The 25,171-nt window shown below is 41.7% G+C and overlaps 1 protein-coding gene across 1 annotated transcript in view; it reads right to left on the bottom strand.

Annotated features, from left to right (window-relative positions):
- POLA1 (DNA polymerase alpha 1, catalytic subunit) overlaps nucleotides 1-25,171 on the bottom strand; it is a 477,386-nt gene that overhangs the window by 321,656 nt on the left and 130,559 nt on the right. The window contains exons 19-25 of the mRNA XM_088451643.1: nucleotides 24,758-24,933; nucleotides 10,919-11,048; nucleotides 9,726-9,845; nucleotides 7,622-7,721; nucleotides 6,175-6,299; nucleotides 5,209-5,358; nucleotides 4,469-4,591 (exon numbers count right to left, since the gene is read on the bottom strand). Coding sequence (XP_088307769.1) covers nucleotides 4,469-4,591; nucleotides 5,209-5,358; nucleotides 6,175-6,299; nucleotides 7,622-7,721; nucleotides 9,726-9,845; nucleotides 10,919-11,048; nucleotides 24,758-24,933 — 924 coding nt within the window. The remainder of the gene's footprint in view (nucleotides 1-4,468; nucleotides 4,592-5,208; nucleotides 5,359-6,174; nucleotides 6,300-7,621; nucleotides 7,722-9,725; nucleotides 9,846-10,918; nucleotides 11,049-24,757; nucleotides 24,934-25,171) is intronic.

Below are 25,171 nucleotides of genomic sequence, written 5' to 3'. Positions count from 1 at the left end.
TTTGCTTTTAATTGTAACAATCTGGGCAGTATGTCGGTCCTACATAAATATTAATTCTCTATGCCCTTGAATGAGGTAACATGAAAGTAGGAAAAAAGCATAAAATAAAACAATAAATCACACATTTTTAAAAAATGAAGAAAATGTATGTATAGTCTATACTTACAATTAGACCCCACCCACTACCATGGAAGCTGCAGCATGCAGACTTTCAAGGCTTTGCTGCTGTATTAACAGCAAATCAAATTACATCATCACTAACTGCAACCTCTGGATTAAGGCTTGTGATTGGTCCTACTGTGGCTTTTAGCTAGTTACACACCAAACAGATAAGAGGAACGATTTAAGATTTTTTTATATGTCTCTTGATTTCCTGTATGCACACTACACAATTATTGCTCCTATCTGAACAATAAATGGCATTGAGGCAACAAATTTAAATGAACTTTGTCAGCCTGAACGTGTAAATATTGTGGCACAATATCGGTTCCGCACAACCAACAACTCCTGATGCTACGTAGATACGTTCAATGGTTGAACAGACCAGCCGAGAATTGGCTGATTGAGCCGAATATTGCACACTATGGGGGGGTGATTCAACTAGTCATGGGGTTTGCCGTGCAGGGATTAGCTCTGAGTTTCATTCCCAGAACTATTCAATTAATCTGCATTTTCCCCAAGCGGCAAACCATAGGTTAACATGCGCTAAACCATAGCTTCCGTGCAAAGTGCTGGAATCCACGGGTTTATCTTCACGTGACATGCAGAAGTATGTATTTTAACGAAAATTTTTCTTTGCAGCTCCTGAGGCTATGAGGAAAAATCCACCCTGGGGATTAGCGCGCAGTTTTCTCGCAGCTAATTGAACTCGGGCAGAGCATTCAATTACAATTACTTACAAAGTAAACCGTATACCTAACTGAATTTCCTTTAAGTAGCCAGCCTACGTACCTGTATGTTGGGCAGCTATAAGAGTAAAGTGGGGTGAAGAGTTATTTACGAATGTTTCTGACACTAACTTGCGTTTTAGTTTTTTTTAAAGACAAACGTGTAGTTTGAGCAGTACATGCCAGGTGCAGATTAAAGCTGTGCAGTTTAGATTTATGTCAGTACATATATAACAAATATAATTAGAAAAATAAAAATCACCAAAAGGCTAAATGTAAAGTCTGCCCATGCAATTGTGTTCCATCAGTCCACACTAAAATGTTTTATATATGGGACCAGCTACAAAACATTTGTAGATGTGGAAATGAACTGCAACAAGAGCTTGTCTTTCCCTCTTAACCATACCGTAAATGACACCTAGCATAGGAACCACTCAGAACTTGACACTGAAAACAATTCATAAACAAGAAATTCAATTTTAAAACTTTTGGAAAGAGAAAGCTATAAATAAAAAGAAAAAAAGGAAGGATGTAACAGTTGTGAAGAGGGTATAACTTTCAGTTGTGTCAGAAGTAGAAAGGGCAGGGGCGAAACAAATCCCCACCAATAGAAAGATCTTTTTGATAATCTATCATACATGCTTGGCATGCCCTGTGTAACAGAGAAAGGTTGCTGGGCTTAGCCAAGAGGTTCTGCCTTGTTATCCAGACCAGCTGCTGAGGATAAATAAAAAGTAAAAAGACAAAAGCTACCGCATAGTAAGAAAAAAAATCAGAGAGAGAGGTCTAACATATAAAATGGGCCTAACGTGGAGCCAGACAATGACATGAACTGTGCTAAACCCTCATTTCAGACAACACTGAAATTATTCTCTTTTAATCAATCTTAGCACTGAAACAGCAGTGAGGAATTAGTAGTCATTAATACCATTCTTTGGCTCTTCAGTTATTTCGTCGACATTCAGAATGTGGACACAGTCAGAATGTCAACACTGTCAGAATGCCGACATTATGAAAGCCGACAGATGGAATGTCGACACAGAGGGTTAGCCATCAATTAGGGTTAGAAAAGGCTTAGGGGCTTAAACAAAGTTGACGGAAATTCTGGTAGTCGACACGCAGAACATGTCATCATGCTGTCTGAATGTTAACAAAATATACCACACTCATTCTTTTTATGCTACACACTGTCAATAGATATGACTATTTTTGGTGGATGTAAGTTTGGAACCAAAAACAATGGACATAAGAATTCAAACCAGAATTTAATTTCTTCAATTAGATTGTGTTATTGGTTTGAAGGTCACCATTTTGTTGGCATCATTGTGAGCTTTGGGTTACTGCATTGTGTGTTTTGATGGTTTGATATGGTTAGAGAGTTGTAGGCACATGTTGCATCTGTCTTTACAGAAGTTAGTTTTCAACATCAGCAGAAGCAGTGGGGGGGGGGAGACATTCCCAGTTTTCTAGCAGTTGTATCTAATACATAGCAGGGGGTATTACATAGATTGGAAAATTGACATCACATTGTGTCAGTTCTTCTTTCCTCTTCCTTTGGCAGTAACTCCAAAAATTGTGCCATTCATGTTATCGAAAGTGTGTGTGGGGGGGGGGGGGGCGGCAATAAATCTTTTAATTATGAGCTTTATATCAACTTCTACCCCTACTTTGGTGCATGATATAGTGGCGAGACAAAACCATTTTACTGATAAGCCACTCTTACACAATAGCAATGTCACCATGAGTATGAACAAGCATTTAAGGATAAAAACACACGCATACATTAAGACTTATGAGTAATGCTGTCCTTCAAACATGCAGCCTAATGTAGCAAAAATGCCCACCTTCATGTATATTTGTAACCTAAATAAGAAAAACATTGTTTTAACAAATAAAGCTAGAGACTGCTTCAGATGGCATTTATTTTTGTAAAAAAAAATATATATATATTGTTGGGGGGACGGGGAGTTTGAAAACAACCACCAAACTTAAGAAACACACACACACACACTTGTCACGTAAAGAAAAAAAATGATGGAAGACAGCTGCAAGTCCCAAAACTGGCACCAGCATATAAAAAGGGAATAGGATAGCTCCAACCATTACTGAGCAACTCAGAAATCTGCTGGCAAATTATGAAACGATAATTATGTATCACATGTAAGGACATACAGTATATATCTGTGTTAAGACACAGCTGCATTGCAATATAGTCTCTGACATATTGATTACAAGAATAATGTAAACATTCAAAGTCATGGTCAAAAGATAAAAAAAAAAAAAAAAGAACAAGGGCAGCATCATGACAGACTGACATAGAAACAAAAAGTTTTTCTGTTCTATGTCCAACTTAACAAGATTATAAATATTTTCATGGGGTAAGCAAAATGGGAATGTTCTTATAATTCTAAAAGGAGCATGTATAACTATTCCAATGTGGCACTGCAGTAAAAGTGTAGAAAACACTGATAAGTCTACTACAGCCAACTCAGCCATGTATATTTTATAAAGACATTCATACTCCAATTCAAATTAAGCGTTTCCCAAAAACTATTCGTAGCGAGGCCAACTAAATACCACAAATTAAATTAAATTGCATATACATCAGGTTTTCCGTTCAGGTCAATTCATAATAAACACTTTTTTTCTTATTACTTTTTTTATTGTAACTAAACAAAAGTTGATATTAGAATAAATGTTGATTGAGTCAAACAATTAACTCAGAGAAAGGGGAAGAAAAACAAAAGCTAATTGGAGCCCTTTCACACTTTATTACAAAACTCCTTAGCAGTGAAAACAAAAGTTCAGATGCATGAAATCTCTTAATTGTTTAATGATCTAAAAGTATCTATCGCCACCTAGTGAAACTTCTAATATCTCAACACTGTAATCTGTGAGGCAGTACTATATATCATTTAAAAAAAAAAAAAAAGATTTTGTAGATAAGACTGAAGGAAATTTTCCTAACAATTTATTTTAGTGAATTTAAGCCGGAAAAATCATGTTGAAACCAGATTTGTATTTTTTCACCTAAATTGTGGAATATGCTCAGTAACTGTATATGCAACGTAATAGTATTATTAGTATTCCATGATATATTTGTTTTATTCCCTTATTCATCTGTACACTCTTTGACAAGACAAATTGAATGACTTGAACAAATTGCCCAATATGCAGAGGAAATGTGAATTATGTATGCCTAAAACAGTGTCTACAGCCCTATAGCCTAAATAAAATACTTAGCAACAGGATGACATTTGATATTTATTATGGTGTATTTTATTATAGAGAAGGCATAAGATCCCGAGGAATGTATAGGAGGGAAATTAATGGATTCATATGAACAAGATGAAGATACAACCCTCTTAAGTTCACATTATACATCTGAAACATTAATGATGTAAAATCTATTTAAAATATAACTTTTTTTATATTTATTTCATCACTGAGATTCAACTAATAGCAAAACAGTTTCGAGTTTTGTCACGTTATTACGATAGAGACAAGGAACTGACAAACAATTTGCATTTTTAAAGGAATTTTAAAGGGAAAAAATAAAAGGCATTGCTGGAAGCACTTACCTCTCGCCCTTGGTGAGTGACCAGTGCAGCCAAAGGCTTGGCATAGAACCTGCTGTAGGAAAAGCCCAAACAACCATACATGCTGTTGGCGGTAAGCTTCAGAGCCTTCTGTCTGATGTCATACTGAACATAAACACAGACATAAAATACTGAAAAAGCAGCAACTACAATCCCAACAACAATTATGCAGGGCATGAAGTGTGCAGATATTATACAAAATAAACCCATGCAATAAAGTTAAGAATTCTCAACATTCGGTATGAATATCTCACAGGACTACTTCGACAACGCAATTAATGGGTAAGAGCCGGAACTTCATAGTGTGATGCTGACCAGTCTAACAGTATAACACTGCACCGTTTCAAATAAGACATAATAGCTATATGTATGTATATATATATATATATATATATATATATATATACACACACATACACACACATTACACATACATATGAATTATGCTATATAGGGACATAAGAGTATATACTTTTTTTTTCAGAAATTTTAATTGATGTCCAGTATAGTATTTATAATACATACAGTACTTGAATAGAATTCTGGTTAAAAACTACAACTTATTACAACATTTAAAAGCTGAAATAATGACTTACAGAATTTAAGCAAAATATTAAGTAAAATGCCATAAACAGGCTACAAAATTTTAGAACTCAACAGTAGTCAGTATACAACAAGGCTATTCTCACTTTACAACCAACAGGCCTTCTGAGGATCATTACCTGCAGGTACAAGTCAGGATTGAGGTCAGGCTGTTTCATCAGTTGCTTGACATGACGCCTTCTCTCCACTAGTTTCCGGATCTCCCGAGGTAAGATTCCCATCTCGAGATCTGATTGAGGTAGCTCTGGAATTTCATCTTGATCCTCACCCTGAAAACACAATATAGCGGCACATCATTATGCTACACAATCTTTAATTCTGCTCTCTTCTCACTGCAAACACTGGCGTGTGTCTTAAGCACCAACATTTGCTAGCCTCTTGCAGCTATAATCTGTCCTAAATCGCTGTCCCTGCTCAAATGTGCTGATTATCTTTTGCAAGACACCAAGCAGCCAAAAACAAAAATCAGAATCTAAGGCTGTTTGCAGAAACACCAGCAATTTCATGCATAAAAAGAAAACATGGCTTGTTATCAACTGGATAGCTGTATAATTAACCCTTTGCTTATGGCTGGTGCGCAGAGAAAGGTTTTGCCTTTTCAAGCACCATGCTAGTTAAGCGGTTACTTGCATATATAATATACATACGTTTCATACAATGGTGCAGCTCATACTGGCAGGGAAAAAGGACATTTTTAGGTCTGGAACAAAACTCACTAATTCTTAGGGCATCATGGGATTCCATCTACACTCTTTATAAAGATGTTAGATGTACACTTTTTATAGAACTGTAATAATTTTTTTGTTTTCTTTTAAAAAGCGTAAATATTAATAGTGCAATTGCCTGGTGCTAGGTAAATGAAATGCACTACAGTAGCTGGTGGCAAGCAGTGCAGATGTGCACTCCAAGACATTGTGTCCCATAGCTTTCCTGACAACCTCTGTAGACTATATATCAAGTTCTAATATTAGGGGTTTTACCAAGTACCGTAGTTTACACATAAATGCAGTCTGTTTCCATGTAAAAAAAATTGTACAGCAGTGATAGGGAGGATCTGGTTAAAGACCGCTAGACAGCTCACCAACCTCTTTTCTGTTCCGAGCATTAGCAGCAGTTCTATGTACTGTGGTAAAACAGATATTATATTCTTGTATGATAGAGGGGTACAAGCTGTTAAAATCCAGGAGTAAGATGAACTTATCATAGAAACCTACAACGAAAGGTAAAGCATAAAATTATAATTAAAAAAAAAAGAGAATATATGTGGCAACTAACCAAACTAAGCAATTAACACACTGAAAGTAGTATCATCCAATGGTACACTGAAAAAATTAGGTGCATCTATCAAAATCAAAATGTATTACTCTGGAGAGGTGCACAGACGAGAGGGAACAAAATCTTTTATCTACTTCCCAATGTCAGCATGGTCCTCCAAGGAGATTTTGACTATGAAGGTTATTGGATAGGGGAATAACCAAAAAGGAAGGAAGGCAATATAAGAACACATATGAAAAAGGAACACATCCCTATAGTAATGCACTTCCTGGACAGGACAGACCATAGCAGACTAATCCGGTAATTAACAGCAGTCCAGGACTGGACCTGGAGTACAACTGGCCCAAAACTTACTAGTAAAGAAATAAGCATATCTGCAAAAGAACTGCACTCCTTGTCCCAAGTTGTTGGGATCAAGGTAATTGTTGGTAACCATGGAGAGAAATAAAACCTTAGAGAGATACAGTGAAGTTGCCCATAGCAACCAGCCAGCTTCTTATTGCTATTTTATAGACTGTGCCAAACAAATTATAGCTTGAAGCCGATTGGTTGTTATGGACAACTTTTGAAAAGAAAGACAACATAGAGAAAGGGACAAAGGTAGAAAATAACTGGTAGCCCAAAAGAAAGACTGAGAAGACTCATTAAAATTTGTTTTCACAGAGATTTGCCTTTGTAATATATATTTGTCGAGGAGAAATGGCTTTCCCATCCAGTATGCCTTTGCACCTGGCTACTTTCGTGATGGTGTCTATGAATAGTGAACACAAACACTCCATAAATGTAATGCCTTACCATCTCATAACGGACCCAGTCAGCAGAAGTTCTTTAGGCCCTGAGACGACACTCATCACCTAATACCGTGTGATTTTTTTTTCGCCCTCCTTACAAACTTACTGTAAATTTGGTGCGTCAACTCCTCAATGATATGCATTATAGTGTCTATTTTTTATATCATCATCATTATTCGGTATTTAAATGGCAATTCTGTTTAGTGAACAGAACATAGGCAGATACATTTGACATGGAGAGAAATGAACTTAATAAAGCCTTAACTAAGGAAATAAGTACAGAGCTAGTAATGGTTTTGACTTAAAGAAACACGTACCGAAAGTCCCAGTAAAGATCATGCAAATTTCCAACATTAACCAATAAATAACAGGATTAACATTGTTCTATGATTCAGCTGAATAAATTTATTTTACACATTTATTTTACTTTATGCAAGAAAAGGCAAAGGAGGATTTGAAATCTCACCAACTTTAGGGTCCAGAACCAAACCGCCAGCATATGCAGCTTTCCGCCGACCTTTCTTATTTTTATCTTGATCTACAGCCATATCCTCATTATCATCTACCTGCAATAAATGCAGAGATTTAGTCACATGCATAGTGCATTCTAAGGCCTTCAGACAGACCAAGAACTGCACATTGATTCTTTTCTTTATCAGTAGCACTTGACAAAGTGAAGTCTAAGCGCCAGATCATGAGAACACTGTCCACTCTCATACATGCTACATGAAATGCTTTCACAGCTGACATGATTCCGTGTGACAGATATACAATCTTCCATGTAATGTAATGTTTCACTACTGAATTGTACAGGCTTACCATACCAGGAGTTTTGAATATTCCTGATGAAACATAGTGTGAACTTTGACAAGTTGACAAATTATTGCAGCTATGGACAAATATACATATACTGGCTACTTGGCAGTCACGTACCAAGGGAAAAAAAAACAAAATTCACAAAATGCTAAAATGTTATAATTTTGAATGTCTAAACTATCCAACTGACAAACAGTTCATAAATAGAACCCTTAATTTAAGAATCAGTCAAGGAACAGTCAGAATGTGGAACAAGGAACTTTGCATTAATACACAATTTATCAAATCTACATAGAAATCGTTATGTCTAAGAGCACAAAATGCCACTCATGTACTAAAGAGCAAGTACAGATATTGTGGTAGCACTCCGACAAAACACGCTGCTGCTTCAAGTTACATGGTTTCTTTGTCAAAGTATATAATAAAGATTAATCAATATTAATACTGAAGTGTAGTAATTCTCCCAGGACACTCTTCCAACTAAAATATAGCAATAGAAGTACATACAATAAAAATTTGTTACAACAATGACCAGCGTTGTACAATATTTTTAAATATATATTTTTATTGAAAGGTATGTACTATGAAAGATGTTACCAATCATTTAATTTTGTTACATTACACAACAATATCAAATACTTACTATTAATACAAGTGTAATAGGGCCTTCAGGCTGGTAGCTGTGGCCACTGCAATGTCTGAACATGCCAATTTCAACATATGCATAGCTTTTAATATTGCTGGATGTTCTAAAGGCGGGTATCCATTACCCGATTAAACAGAGCGATTGAACGATAACGACATTGTTATCGTTCAACCATTTGTTAATCGGGCACAAATCGGGCAGCTTAATGTAAAAAAAAAAAAAATCGACCAGTGATGCACGCTCACGCTGGTCGTTATTTACATCCATCGTCGGCCGAAAATGCTGGTAAATCTGCCGATAACGACGGATTGGCCATGTTCGGGGATGAGGGAGGGTGCCTACACTGAACGACTGATCCCCCTTAGTAGAAGCCATTTTAATTTTATTTTTTTTTCAGGACTAAGAAAAGCATTTATTACAGGATAATTTCTTAGAAATAAAAATTATAGCAATGTAGGCCTTAATTGTAGCCCTACATGTAGCTCAATCTGACGATGCGGCTGACTACCCCATGCAGTGGGAAGTGGCAAAGGCCAACATATCGGGCGGTCGGGCACAGGATCATCTAATGTGTACTGCCAGCCCGATATGTCGGCTGGGTACACACATCGTTTAGTGTGTACCCAGCTTAACTATTCTTATTTCTGAAATAAGGACAGGACTGCAACATTTAAGGCCTCAAAGGACATAACAGGCCCCATTTTATTGACATCTCCAATCAGTCTCAAGTGTAGTAACAATGGTTTGTGCCCACCAACCTATGTCTGAGCTGAAGAGCTATCAAAGTTGCCCTAAAATTACAATTAGTTTATTTACACGTATATTAAATTTTAATGATTTAGGTCATATACATAACAGAAACGAGCGAATGACTGGGTCAGTAAACTGTAGCAAGGCAAAAAAAAAATTGCTGAAGGCACAGCTGTCACAGGCCATGGTGTCCACAGTCACCCACTTACAAGCAGTTAATAGTATCCAAAAACAGAGGATCACAGTATTAAATACTATTTTGGCTTCCCCAAGGTTAGATCACTGGATTTCACTAGTTAAGAAAACATGACACGTTACCCTACTTTTATCAGTATGACAGTTATGAAAAAATCCTTACCATTGTCGGCTGACTCTTCTTGAAAACCTGCTTGTCAGGTACTAAGAAGTCATTTTCACAGAAAGCATGAAGCAGGAGGTACTCGTTTCGCTTGGAGCGCCCACCCATCAATGTATTTGACTGAGGAAAATAAATTTTCAACCGTGATGAAAGATGAAAAGTTTGGATTAGAGCAACTTAAACAGGAAGTTCTCTATGGTAAGCAAAACCAGGGTGCCACATGCTATACATTTAGAGTATTAAAGACAACTACAGATATGCTACAAGCTCAAAGTAAATTTAAAACAAAAAAAAATGAAGTACTAAAATCAAGCTGCAATTGCTGAGCAATGTCACTGACCAATATATATACACCCCACCAGAAGACAGGTATCAGCTCTATAAATGCTGCTTTGTGTTGGAGACAGCTGTTTCACAAGAAAAAAGCCAAATATTCTACTTTCAAAATATAAAGAGACATTTACTCGTTTAGGAGAACAAGATTTGGAATGGAACAGCACACAAAATGACACTTTGCTTTTAAACCAGCTCAACATGAATTTGGAAAGATGAATACGCTGACAAGACACATCATCTCTGTCAACGGAGTCAGTTTGTTACAGTCGCTTGATTCAGTAGGAGCGACATGCTATGAAACTAGATCATTTCTAGTCATTAGAAATTTCAAGCTGAATTTGATCCACTCACTGGATAGAAAGGGAAAGAAAAACATGAAAGATTTCGGCTAGGTTGAAAGGCAAGACAGACTTCAAACTATTTTGTGGCGGTAGAATGTTGGCATGTTGGCTGGCTGGAGAGATTACATGTAGGATTTACTTAAATTAAAATGTACTCGCTACTGTATACAGTAATTCGTAGATATATATATATATATATATAAAAACTTTATATATTATTCTTACTCTTAAGACACTGCACGGAATCAGTCAAGACATCTATAAGCTTAAGAATTTTAAATTAAAAAAAAAAAGTACATTAACAAAAGTAAAAAAGTTCCACGTCAGTCTCCTTTGGATAGAACATGGTAATGTGCCAATTTCAGAACCTCAAAGGTTCTGATCCAAGGATGCATGAAACATCCAAACTCAAGATTTCCAGCAACTCCAATTCCAAATACAGGCATCCATTTTAACACTTTGTTATAGAGAACACATTTTAGAGCAATGTACAAGTTTTCCCAATACAATAATTACCATAACGTTTCCTGCAATATTGGTGATCTGTAAGGCCAAGGGGAGAACATTCAGCTCGCACATGATCTGTAGAATAAATTTGGCATCTGTCCAGGTGCTCTCCAGCATGTAGAGAAGTTGTGAAGAATCACTGTGGGTATAACAGACAAGTAATATTCTGAGAAGTCTCAAATGTATTTAAAGGCAATAAAAAAAATGTAAAAAAAATAAAAAGAAAAACATGGCTTAGCCTCTAGTACAGTGTTGGCTAACCTTGACACTCCAGCTGTTATGGAACTACATAACCCAGCATGCACTGCTACAGTTTTGCTATTAGGGCATGCTAAAACTGTGGCAGGGCATGCTGGGATATATAGTTCCACAACAGCTGGAGTGTCAAGGTTAGCCAACACTGGTCTAGTACAAGTCAAATATAAGTAAATAAGGGCAATGTTAGAAAAGTGACTAGGGTGATTATCTTCTACTGTCCTGGCTTGCATAATGTAAGAAATTGAATTTAGGAAGAGAAGAAAAAAAAAAAGGCATCTATCTATTTGCATAGCACAGTGGTTGTCAACCCAGTCCTCAAGTACCCCCAAAAGATAATGTTTTTTGGATCTCTTTAATCATGCACGTGAGTTAACCTATTTTGCTGGGTCAGTAATTCAACTTGTTTCCATAGATAGAAATCCTGAAAACAAGACCTGTTGGGGGTACTTCAGGACCACTGGCATAGCAGATGCAAGTGAAGATCTAGAATCTTAGCCACCAATTTACTAACCAAGTATACAATCTCCACCCGTAGCACCCACTATACAGTATCACTTGTGAACCGATAGACTACATTTTTTTAAATAGAAATTGAATGCTGGTGACTGGTACACTTCTATTTATATTTGCAGAAATGGCGATTCCTCTCCCATAGGTATTATTCATTCTGTCCTCAGAACAATGCTTAAACAGTCCGTTTACCTGTTATAAAGATTTAGTGACTTATTTAGTACTGGGTCTTGCAGTTTTTTTCTTATTTAAAAAACTTAAGAAAAAATGTCCATTATGATGAAATCAAACAATCTACAGTTATACATGATATTGGTCGTTTTCCTTTCACACAAGAAACTACTCACTGCACGGCAGAAGGAGTTCAGTATCATGTCATAGGATATCATAGCTTCAGAACGCAAAACATAGCACTACATGGGGAGAAAAAAAAAACATCCCTTTATTCACGCTATTCAAATGTTTATATTTTGTGACGAAATAATCACTTTTCAGCAAGTACGAAGTTGCGTCCTGTCGTCATGAAAAACAAGATAGGGGGAGCGACAAGATAGAGCTCCCAGCTCGGACACGTGCCTAGCCGAAGCCAGTGCCAACAAAGACCAGTTTCCAGGGGAGAATCTTGAAATCCAACTCGTCCAAGGGTTCAAGAACCACAGACTGAAGAAAAGAGAGGACAAGGTTGAGATGCCAGGGGGAAGTAGGCGGGACAAAAGGGAGACTGGACTCTATGCACGGAATTGGTATGAAATAAGAACCAAAGACAAACCTCATGGTGCTACCAGTGGAACAAAAGGAGGCTGAATTCGCAAAACTCCTTGGAAAAAAATTCTAGCATCAGGAAATGAAGCAATCTTCTTCTGAAACAAGACTGACTTCACTGCCTGAAGAAAAGCCAGTACTCTGGAAAGGGATCGATTTGAAATACCGCCGGCCCCCTGGCCGGCAGTTTGATTCCCGGCAGCGCCTGGCCGACAAAAGCAGAGTTCCTGGCAGCGGAAGCCCGACAGCACTGGAAATCCCGATCGTCGCTAAGGTAAGTATAAACTAGCCTAACCCTAACCCCCCCCCTCCCCGCTGCCTAAACCTAAGTCCCCCGGGGGGGTGCCTAACCCTAACTCCCCCCCGGGGGGGTGCCTAACCCTAACTCCCCCCCGGGGGGGTGCCTAACCCTAACTCCCCCCCGGGGGGTGCCTAACCCTAACTCCCCCCCGGGGGGGTGCCTAACCCTAACTCCCCCCCGGGGGGGTGCCTAACCCTAACTCCCCCCCGGGGGGGTGCCTAACCCTAACTCCCCCCCCGGGGGGGTGCCTAACCCTAACTCCCCCGGGGGGGGTGCCTAACCCTAACTCCCCCCGGGGGGGTGCCTAACCCTAACTCCCCCCCGGGGGGGTGCCTAACCCCAAGTCCCAATGAAGTGACAGTGCATTAGTTCTGCCTCGGGAACCCGTGTTCTGAAGCAGTGCTGAGCAAGTTGACGATTTTTCCTGGAGACCATGAGATCTATCTGCGGTCTGCCCCAACAGCGGACCAACTGTAGGAAGACCTCGGGATGTAGAGTCCATTCCCCCGGATGACGATCCTGACAACTGAGGTAATCTGTTTCTCAGTTGTCCACCACCTGGTATGAAGATTGCAGAGATGGCCTCGATGAGTGTCTCTCCACTCACTGTAGTATGCGGCTGGCCTCACGCATTGCCATGCGACTGCGATTCCCCCCCTGGCAATTGATGTATGCCACTGCTGTAGCGTTGTTGGATTGCACTCAGACTGGCAAGCCCAGCAGGAGGTGAGCCACCACTAGCAGCGGTCTCTAGATCCCCCAGAGTTCTAGAACGCTGATCGGCAAGAGGAGACTCCCGACTAGACCAATGCCCCTGGAATTGACTGTCCAGGATCACTGCCCCCATCCGCGAAGAATGGCATCTAGTAGTCAGCAGTAGCCAATTCCAGATACCGAAACGACGGACCGCCAGAAGGTGAATCATCCGGAGCAACCAGATTAGACAAAAGGGGGCCTGCGGAGACAGTCTCACCAGATGATGCATCTGCAGATGTGACCCAAACCACTGGGACAGCAGATCCAACTGGAACAGCCTGGAGTGAAATCTGCCGAACTGGATGGCCTCGAAGGATGCCACCATCTTTCCGTTTCAGCTTGAGAACCAAACTAACCAATTCTTGAAAGGCTAGCGCCTTGTCCAAGGGAAGGAATACTCATAGTAAAGCAGTGTCCAGAATCATCCCGAGTAACTGAAGCCATTACCAGTTGAGACTTCTGGAAATTGACAATCTAGCTGTGCTATATGAGGATCCGATGAGTCAACGCCACCTGGTCCAACAGACTGTCGGCTAGGCCTTGATGAGCAGGTCGTCCAGGTAGGGCACAATGTTCACTCCCTGAGATCGAAGATGAGCAATCATCACCGCCATTACCTTGGTGAAGATCCTGGGGGCCGATGACAGGCCAAAAGGCAAGGCCTGGAACTGGTAATGAGACTCCTTGATCGCAAACCGTAGGAATGCTTGGTGTGGTTTCCAAATGGGGATGTGCAAATATGCATCCTTGATGTCCAGGGATACCATGTACTCCGCCACTTCCAGGGAAAGTAACAGTAGACTCTGGTTTCTTAAGGCTCATACACACTAGACGATATGCTCCATAAGCGATAACGTCAGTTTTTGCCCTCGAACTCCTGGGCAAACGATATAGTGCATACACACTAAACAATATCGCTACTGATATCGTTCAGTGATGTCATCCTGACAGATCTCCGAACAGGCAATTCCTGACGATATCATCAGATTGACCTGCATGTTCGGACAACAGCAGACATAGTTAACGACCCACGGGAGAGCGCATCATACACACTGAATGATATGAACAATATTTCTTTCAACAATATAGTTATTGTTCATATAAATCATCTAGTGTGTATGGCTCTTTTCCAAACAAGGAGGAATCCGGCGACTCCTGTACCTCCAAATTTGACACATGAAGGACCTCTCGAAACACAAGGATAAGAAGCCTCAAAGTCCTGTGAATGGGCCTCGGCTTCCTGTGAGAAAACCTCTGCGTACGAATCTTCCAGCATCTCACCTTCTTCCTCCTGAGGCGAATTATCCACGTCTTATTCCTCCTCTGATTGAAGAACTGCCGAAAAGTCTTGTTACCTGCGAGGCCAATTTACCATGGTCTCAAAGGATTTACAAGAACCACCCATCATTTGGGCTAAAGCATCCAGCGAACGGGCTAATCCCTGAGCCCAAGCTGGTTCATTAGCTACGGAAGACGAGTGAGAAGTGCCGGGACCATCCCTGGCAGTTTCCCTGTCTCTCCAAGATGCAGCCAACTCAGAGGTTAAATCCGCCAAAACCCCTGCTAAGTCATGCATCCAGGAAGATGGAACGGTGTGGCCCTGCCCAGCTACAGCATAACCCTCTGACTCACAAGCCCTCTGAGCGAGCATGTTTTTTCTTGCATTTGGAGAAAGTAAATAATTTTTGTGAAGTGTTTTTTGTTGCTTTAGCTGTTATTAAAATACACACACACACACAGCAACAAGTTACCCACAGAACAGCCTCTCAGGAAAACAGTCACAGGACAGTGGGCCTGATTCAGACCCGGTCGCAAGCGCTGAGCGCTCGCAACCAGGATGATGGTGGCCCAGAGCATATGATGGAGCGGCTCCATCGTGCGCATACGCGAGACCCAGATAGCGACGGGCAATCCGTCGCTCCGGGTCTCGTACCAAAGGGAGCGCGCTGTCGATGTTGAGTGACAGCACGCCCCCTTTGGTGGGCGGGCCAGGGGGGGTGGCTGCCCAGATGGAGGCGTGCCCATGAGAACGCCTACCGTCTGGGGGCGGCCCAACTGACATCACAAGTGATGTCAGCTCTGTTTGAGCCGAAAGCTCTCTGGGGCTTGCGGCAACGAGACCCTACCACAAGGGTCTCGTCGTAAGCCCGATGGCCGCGTTGGTAATTGACCATCGCAACCATCTTCCTGGCCGTTAGCTATAGCTATATGCGGGCGGCCAGGAGGCCGTTCTAAAAAAAAAAAAGAAGACCGGCCCTAATTCAGAGCGAGCGATGGAGAGAAAAACTCCTGCACAATTGGTACTATAAATCAACCACACAGACTCAGTGTCTGGTGGGATATAGTACTACATACGCTGACCCTGGAGGGAGAGTTATGCAGGGGTACCCCCCGGACTCCGCACCTTCCTGGAAAGATCTGTGATGCAGTTCAAATAAAATGGCTGCCAGAGACCTCAGAGGAGGTGGGACTGGAGGAGAGAGCTGCAACAGTCCGCCAGACCGCAGTTTAAAGAGCGCTGTGCAGCGGGGAGGAGCTTCCTGTAAACCAGGAAAATCAGCCTCCCCTGGCCAGTGATCAACTCCCGTGACGCTGGAGCTCCTAAGGTGCCCTTGCACCCACCAGTTGCTGTCCCCAGTGGGCTTGTGGAAGTGCAGGTACCGTGCCTGGCTCCACCACTGTCATCCCCAGGAAGTACCCAACCCTACAGGCATTGGACTGTGTATAGCGGATCACCGCCGCAGTGACCCGCCATCTTACCCTGCTCCCCGTCACGCCTGGCCACAGCCCAGGGATCCTCCAGGGTCCTTGCTAGCCAAGACTCCGGAGGTCCCCCCGAGATCCCCGGATCTGTACCGGCATCTCGGCGCCGGTGGGGTGGAGGAGCGTAAGCGCTGGCATCCGACCGGGCTGCCTGCGCTGTCCACTACCAATAAGTTATTTTGAGGGGCTACTTGCATCCCCCACTGTGTTCAGTGACCCGACTCCGGCCGGGCACCCACAAAACTGAAGGTGCCTTGGCCTGGGGACGAGGTATAGGAAAGGGGCCCCGATGCATCCTGGGAGATGAAAATTAACTGTGTGGTGCTCGATTACTTCCGCCAACACCTATACCCCAAGGTATGTGCATACCCTATGGACCCTGCAGTAAAAACAATAATGCTTTCAACCCCTAAGGGAACTCACAAGCCTCTGATATGCTCTGACTCACAATCCGCAAGAAGCTGTGGATTCAGTCAAGCGATGTGTTGCCTTGAATAACTAACTGGAGTGACCAGTCTGCAAAATGGCACCGCTCACAGCGAGCAGGACGGGCTAAACTGAGGAGGAGGCTGTACAGTGGGCGGCACATAGCTCTCCTAGTGAGACACTAGGCCCTAAGCCCTACCGCCACCAGCCAGGAACGAAGCCCGGCACTGACACCAGCCGGGATTGAACACCGGCTCCATTATAGCTAATGTCGCTTGGCGGGATACACAATGCTGCTCCCAGCCCGCTAAGTCTGAACGAGAAAGGAGTGTGCGCGGTCACTCGTGACAGCCGCTGCAACGCCACAATGTCACTGAGTCTAGTCTGACATCCACTGCTCTTGCTACTCAGGAGGAGTGGTTATACTTGCGGGTGGCTGCTGCTGAGCCTCACTGCTGCGTCAGGGATGCTGGGCTGAGGGGTCAGTGAGGAACCCGAACACAAGTCGCTTTCAGCTGTGGCGGGACCTTACAGGAGCGCCCTCTCAGGGCACCAGACACACGCCGCAGTAGCCATGGTGGTGCCTTTCCCGGCGGCTCCCATGTAGGAGGCAGACTGCCACAGTAAGCAGTCTGCCTGTCCTCAGTAAAAAAAAAAAAAAAAGGATTAATAAAATAAAATCTAATAAAATACTAAAGGGCTGGAGACCGCCCCAATGTGCACCGGCTCTCTCGGGCTCATTTCTAAAACTGGGGCTGATGGGGCATAGAGGGGGAGGAGCCAAGCACACTGATTATTTGAAGTGCCAGGCTCTACTCAAACACCATCTATACCCCAGCATCTTGAAGTCCAGTATCCCTTGGTGGATGAAGGAGAAAATGCATGAATGGTGTGTGTACACGTGACTGAATTTATTAACCTATTGCTCTAAACCAGTATTTGTTTTCATTACACAAGACATCTTCAAAATTTTATTGTGCTGTTGTTGTTTTATTAAATCAGGATGGCAGAAATGGTAACCTTTCATATGAATTCTTTAAATGATCACACACCATATTGAAAATAAATACATTTTTACCTTGAATTTGTAGAGGTAAAAAAAAAAAAAAAAAAAAAAAAGTTGTCAAAATCTTAAAATTCATGTGCAATATAAGTACAATTTCTAGATGAATTTAGTTCAATGTCCAACCAATCTTCTATAATGGAATATGTACTGTAGCTCTTAAATTTAAAGAAGCTCTCAGTCTGTCATGTTCGTAAAGAGCCAAAGTGATCTACCATTTAAGTCTCTCCCCGTGCATTATTTTCAATGTAAAAGCAGCCTCTTCCATTATAAAGGTTGTTGTTTACTAGATTGGTCAGGTCACTGAGCCGAATATACACTTGTCAGCATGTATTTTATATACTATAGGCAATTTTGTTCTTCAGAATCTTTAATATTACCTATCCAAGGTTAGAAGCAGAAGTGCACTGTATTGTTAAATGGAATGTTTTGGGTTTTGCGAAAAGCAAAAAAAAATGAAATGCTCATATTCACTGGAATGTATACTGTAAGCATATAACATGACAGCTTACTTCACAAATATTTTACCATTAGAACCAACGTAACTATGTTTTGATTACAAGATCACTTACTCTGTAGCACAATGAAACACTAATCTGGCACTGAAATAATTATAGAGCAGTGATAGGCCTCATAGATGGCATCTAAAACAAGCCACACATTATCGTCACAGCATTAGTACCTGAAAACACATAATTACAACCCTCTAGGTTTAGGTACAGCAGCACGAATGGCATAGTGGTTAGTATAACTGCATCAAAACTCTGAGTCATGACTTCAATTCTTGACCAAGGCACTTTGTGGAGTTTGCATGTTCCCCTCATGTTTGCGGTGGTTTCCTCAGTTTGCTCATGTTTCCTTCCCAAGGAGGTGATCCAAATGTAGGTGGGGTAGAGAAGTTATCCAAATGCCAAGATGGGTAGAGGAGTGATCCGATTGCCATGTGGGTGTGGGGTAGGGAGGTTCTATATATTAGGGGAGTTGTCCGAATGCGATGTTGGGGAAAGGGAAGGGATAGGGAAATATTCAGTATCACAAGGGGGTGTAGGTAGAGAAGTGATCTCAGTGTCATTCGGTGGTGCAGTCGGGAGTTGGCCATACTGGGGGAAGTGATGCAAGGCGGTCTGTGGTAGGTTGCTGTCACATAGTGAGGCCAGACTGCTGTAACATGTAAAGGACATATGAGCGATCTGATAAACATGTGGCTGGCCCAATAGGAATAAAGATATAGCGCTATTAAGGATTAACTGCTATTAAAAAAAAAAAAATGATATTACCAATAAAAATATTCAGTAAATATAATGGTGCGGCTGATAAGAGTAATAATTCAACATTTATTGAATAAAAGCAATAAAATATTCCAAATAAAAAGTCAATAAAAAAAAACAAATTAGCATACATACAAATATGCACTGCAGTATACTAGTGCAATATAAGTTATCAGTCCGTTTCCTGTCCTTGGATTTTGAAGTCCAAACAGTCAAGCAAGATTACTTGCGGTGGTTTTGGCTGTGGATCTGTGGCTGGAGAGATGGAAGATGGCCGGTAATGGTATGTCTGGGAATAATGCCTATCTGGACTGATACCTTATATTGCTGGGACTTTAGCAGTTCACCAAAGTGGGTACAAACCAGACCTGAATTCAGTGTTTTGCACTAACATATTGCTGTGCATAAATTAAAGTGTGCTAATTTAGTTTTTTAATATTGACCTTTTATGTTGAATATTTATTGCTTTTTATTTAATAAATGTAACCCTTAATAGCGCTGTACAGATGTGACAACATACATCTATCCTCCATGTGCTACAAGTTGTGCCACACAACGCGGGAGCTCCAGGTGCCTCGGTAACGCTGAGTGTCTTTCGTGCAACTTTTTACCTTCAAATGCGTTTTATTCACACACTGATGTGAATAGCTAGTAGAAGCAGCTTCTGCCGATTAAAATAATATGCATCATGCCTATGTTTTCTGTGCGTCTGCGGGTGTATTTGCATGTGAAAGGCTACGCTACAGTGTCAATGGCTGTAACACTGAAGTAGCGTTTCGCATTCAGATACACATCGCAGACGCACATGGAACATAGGCATGCTGCATATCATTTTAATCAACAGTTCGCTGCTTGTGCTAGCTATTTGCATCACTGTGTGAATAAGACGCATTTGAATATAAAAAGTAGCACGAAAGACGCTCGGCGCTACAGAGTCACGCCACAGCATGGCGCGATTAGAAGGGCTGTTTAATGTGAAAGTGGGCTAGATGTATGAGGACACATCTGTACCTGTATTCCTACTATACTATCTCTCTTGCAGGAGATTGACACCCTCCACTACAGCTGCTCTGGGCTTACTAGGTAGCGCCAGTGTGGATCACTTTCTTTTTTTGCTGTTATGTGGATGGCGCAAGTTTCAAAATGGAATTCCTTGTTGGGACATCCATATTCGATTTAATTTAATTTGCAGGCACAATACCAGCAGTACAAGATAGTAGTAAACAATCTCAGGTAAAGGAAACTAGCAAGCTGAAGAGATGGTATATCAAACTCAAAGAAGTAAAGGAGACTGGAAAGAACGGTACTACCCGATTGATGTCTCAGCGGCAGGATTTCACTACAGAAACGGTGCAGTGTGTTCATTGACAGAGATGAGCTTTCCGCCTTTCAGCCAATGAGTGGTTTAAACCATTGACTTCAATGGTGAGAACCGCTAAGGTAAAGTTACTTTCACGGTTTTCACCATTGACATCAATGGAGGGAACTGCGCATTGGCTGAGAGGCGGAATGCTCGCCTCTCTCAGCCAATGAACGCTCGGCACTGGGGAAATCCCGCCGCTGAGCAGTCATTTGGGTAGTGCCCTCCTTAGAAGACAGTACTAATATCCGCTGGTCCGGGATTTTCGTTTTTCAATTTTGCTTAGAGCCTGGATGCCTGCATGGACAGAAGAGGACGTGATCCACACATAGGGCCATCTTCAATTGCAGGCGAAAAGCTGTGATCGACGAAAAGTTTTCGCCAATTACGTCATTTCGCCAGTTGAAGACTTTCCGCCCACTTCAATTGCATTGACTTTTCGCCTAAGCGGAAACTCAATGCATTCAGATAGCCGAAAAATATGGGGTTTAACGTTGCGGGAACCCTCCTGCAGCCTTAGGAGAGTCCCCCAAAAGTAAACAGTCAAAAATATAAAAAAAAAAAAACCTCAGAACACCCCAAAAGAGTACTTGGGGGTGAAAAAAAAAAAAAAAAAGTTGGGGGACACACTTAAAAACTAGGAAAATAGACTCCAGACGGTCCCCCAAGTATGCCCCAGGTGTTTTTAAGATTGCAGGTGCTTGCGGAAGGTGGATTTTTTACGATTTTTAAAATTTCATTTTAGCAACTTTAAAATATGCTACCCCCCATTTTCAGGTACCCCAAATTTGTTGGGACTACTTTTTTTTTTTTTTTTTTTTAATTTTGCAGAAAATAACTTCTAAATGCAATTCTCCACCACTTATGCAGAGACGCTAATATGGACCTATTGAGAGCATTTAAGTACCCCAATTACCGTCAATGGGGCTATTCTGGAGTACCCATAGTGATCCCCCATGTCAGTCCATCTTTTGTGGGATGTCAGGCTGTTCTCCCCGTTTTTGACAGGACTTTCCGCCTGTCCAAGTTGGTCCCATTTTCGCGTCCTTTGCAATTAAAAATGGCGGAACGCGGGGACGAGCACGATACTTTTCCAGAACCCAAACAAGCGATGTAGGCGGAAAGTACACCACTCGAAAAGTCCGGGACTTTTCGCCTGCAATTGAATATGGCCCATAGAAGGAGGGGAGTATGGAATTTTTTTTTTACAGGGACCTATGGATTCCTACTTGGAGACGTGGACGTGATGGGCTTCAGTGATACTAGGTGAGTATGAGATAGCGAGTGTACATGTGAGTGTGCATGTATGTTTTATTAAACTTATACTGTCACGGTGTGTGTGTAAGGTGTTTTTTTTTTTAATATATATCTTTTGCAGTGGAACTACAGGTACCAGCGGGCCAGTAATGCCCGCATGCTGGTACTTGTGGTTCTCAAAGAACCAGTATGCGGGGGAGGCTTGCTGGGACCTGTAATTCCATTGCAAAAGACAATATTTTTTAACTCTTTCATTTACACCACACTACACTAACAACCCGGCACCCACTGCTCCAGGAGTGCCAGGGATAGCCCTGGGGTTTCAGCCTAGGCCTGGGGTGCCCTGGAGAGGGGGACCCTTTTATTAGGGGAGGTCCCCAACTTCCCCAGTGATCCCCAGCCTGGGCTGACTAGCGGTCAGGGGTAATTCTTTGGCCGGGAGACCCGGTGAAAGCGTTCCCCAGGCTGTGGCATTACCCCCCCCACCCCCGCTAGAAATAGTTTGGTGCTGGTTATGGATAATACAGGGGACCCCTACGCTTTTTGTCCCCTGTATTTCCATAACCAGGACAGGCTCAGAGCCCACTTCTAGTTGCATTAAATACAGGGGACCCCTACGTCGTTTGTCCACTGTATTTTTACAACCAGTAATGGCTCTCAAAAAGCCTGGGGCAGGTTGTGCTTTGGGGGACCCCACCGGGTCTCGTTGCTTACGAGGTCGGTACACACTAGACATCGCCTAGTGTATACAGGCCTTAAGATGTGCCTATATTTTTATTGTGAAGTTTATCTCCATTAAATATTGGAATCTTGCCTAGAAGTATTATGCAAGATATGCATTTAACTTTTTAGATACTTGATATTGATTCGTAGGAGGAAGAAATAAAGATTTCAGAGGCTATGACTCCATCTACAGTATGTTTATGTATATGATCTGTGCCTCTGTGGTGGACCACTGTGTTTGAAGTTAAAGAATCTACTACACACTTTCTGGATTTATTTAAGCAAACTTGGGTGTGATCAGAATATACAACATTGTTATTATGTGGGATTTTTCTTTTTGCTGTGTACGAAGTGGCTATTAAATGATGAGATCGTACTTGTAAAAAATTAACCATACTATGTGAGTTAAAAGGGAGTGGTGGAACATTGACCTTGGACTATCCCATAATGGTTTTGCAGGTTTCACCCCTCTCGCACAGATAATTTGCTGTCACACAACGTTCGAAGATTATGTGTTTTTCCTGTGCGTCCAAAAAAAAATGCTTAGTTCAAAATTTAAACAAAACGCACACCAAATCTTTCCGTGTGCTAACTAAGACATACTGGGGCAGATTATGTGTCATATTCACATGTGTAAGTGGCACAAAAGATTTAGTGACGGTTGTGAGGATGTCAAAGACTATGAACGTCCCAGAAGGCCTTGCACATCAAAAACAATTGAAAATGTGAAAACAACTTGATAAAACTATTCTAATCGACCATCGACTCAGCATTCGAATGATAGTAGAAATGGTAAACATCAAAAAAGAAACTGTTAGGCAAGTCTTGCATCAAGAGCTTAACATCAAAAGTTTGTGCTAAGATTGTTCCAAGGCTTCTCACTGCCGAGCAGAAAGAAAATCAAAAGCAAATTTGTACAGACATTTTGAAACAAATTCAAGCGGATTTGAATTTTTTTTTTAGATAAAAGTTATTACCTGTGATGAAACATGGATCTTCCAGTACCATCCTAAGACAAAATGCCAGTCCATGCACTGGAAAATACCATCATTTCCAAGAATGAAGAAAGCACGTCAAAACAAATCCAAATTCAAAGCCTTTTTAATTGTTTTCTTTTATATAAAGAGTGTTATTTTGGAAAACTGGGTAACAAAAGGCGTAAAAGTAAAATCAACATTACTACAAAAATGTTCCAGCAACATTGCGGGAAAGAATCAGAAGATAAGAGTGTTGTGAAAAAATAGCTTAATCCTCTATCAGGACAACGCATCTGCCCACACATCTCTCTGTGTAGCAGTTTTTGGCCGAGAAACAGATTGCAGTGCTAGAACACCCTCCATACTCGCCAGATCTAGCACCGTGTGACTTCTTTCTTTACTCTAAAGTCAAATCTGTACTCAAGGGAACAGTTGTGCATAATTTACTTAAGTAAAAAAGAAAATGACGAAGCTGTTGAGACAGCTGACAGATAATGAGCAACAGCTTGGCTTTGGCCTATGGAAAATAAGGATGCAGAAGAAGAATACATAGAAGGGGAACAGAGTTAAAAAGGACTTAATATAATTAAACAAAGCATAGCATCAGTCTCGTTATTTAATATCCACACCTTGTATATTATATTACATTGGTTGAAGATGATCAACCTTCAGCTGAAAGTAAATGAAAGTATTTTATACATATTTTCTGTTTTATCTGGGTCTTTTTAAGGAATCGGTATGATATCCCGGCTGCCGCATGGCCGGGAGTTCGAATCCCAGCAGCGGCAACCCAACAAACTAGCAGAGCCCGGCAGCGGAAACCCGACAGCGCTGGAAATCTCAATCGGCCTAAGGTAAGTATCCACTAACCTAACACCCCTAACCTTCCTTAGGGGTGCCTAACCCTAACCCCACCCCTTGTGCCTAACCCTAACCCCCCCCTTTCCCGCTGCCTAAACCTAAGTCCCCCCCGGGGGTGCCTAACCTTACCTCCCCCTAGCCTAACCCTCCCGGGGGGGTTCCTAACCCTAAGTCCCCCCCGGGTGCCCTAAACTAACCCTCCTCCCCCCCACGCGGCTGTCCTCCCGCGGCGCCTGGCATCCCTTCGATCGGGATGTCGAGCGCCTGTCTCCCGGCTTCGGGGAAATGTCAGGCGTCTAGACATAGACGCCCGGCATTTCACCCTCACTGGGATATGACAGTCGGGAAGTTGGCTGCTGGTATTAAGGCAGCCGGCTTCCCAATAGTATACCGTTTTTAAGACTGCATTATCGTTTATTTCTGGCTAGTGTTGTGGTGCATTGCAATTTTGAATCACAATGCCAGTTATGTGGTCATGCCTTATATACACTCCTTGGACTGGTGATAATGGATTAAAACACTTTGTCAGCAGCCGTTAAAATGCTCTAAGCCATTAAATATACCTGTAAGCGTTGCGAATATTTTCTGTTGGAATCACAATGCGTTCGGTTTTTAGTATATGATGGACCAGTTCTGACAAATTATAGCTTTTACAGCGGATCAACTCCTTCGCAGATATCTCAACATCACAGATTAAGCGGCCACAAGCAGCATTTCTCTCAGCAAATCCACCGCGACCCTGTAGAGAAGAAAAAAATTATTTGAAACAATATGGGGGTCAATTCAATCAGGAATAATTTGCAGCAAATTGGGTCCTGAAAAAGTATTTTTTACAATTCAATCTCAAAATCGACAATCTTGGCGAAAATAGGATTTTTGATCAATTTACCGTTGAATCCTTTTCTCTTCAGCAGGTTGGACCATGGGATTGTCGGTTGGGGCTGGAGCAGGCACTTAATGACACTAGCTTTAAATAC

The sequence above is a fragment of the Taudactylus pleione genome, unplaced genomic scaffold, assembly GCF_031769625.1.
Source record: "Taudactylus pleione unplaced genomic scaffold, aTauple2 ptg000026l, whole genome shotgun sequence".
In the NCBI taxonomy this organism is placed as follows: Eukaryota; Metazoa; Chordata; class Amphibia; order Anura; family Myobatrachidae; genus Taudactylus; species Taudactylus pleione.
Note: the sequence above shows the minus strand (reverse complement) of the source record. Positions and strands in the feature narration are given on the sequence as shown.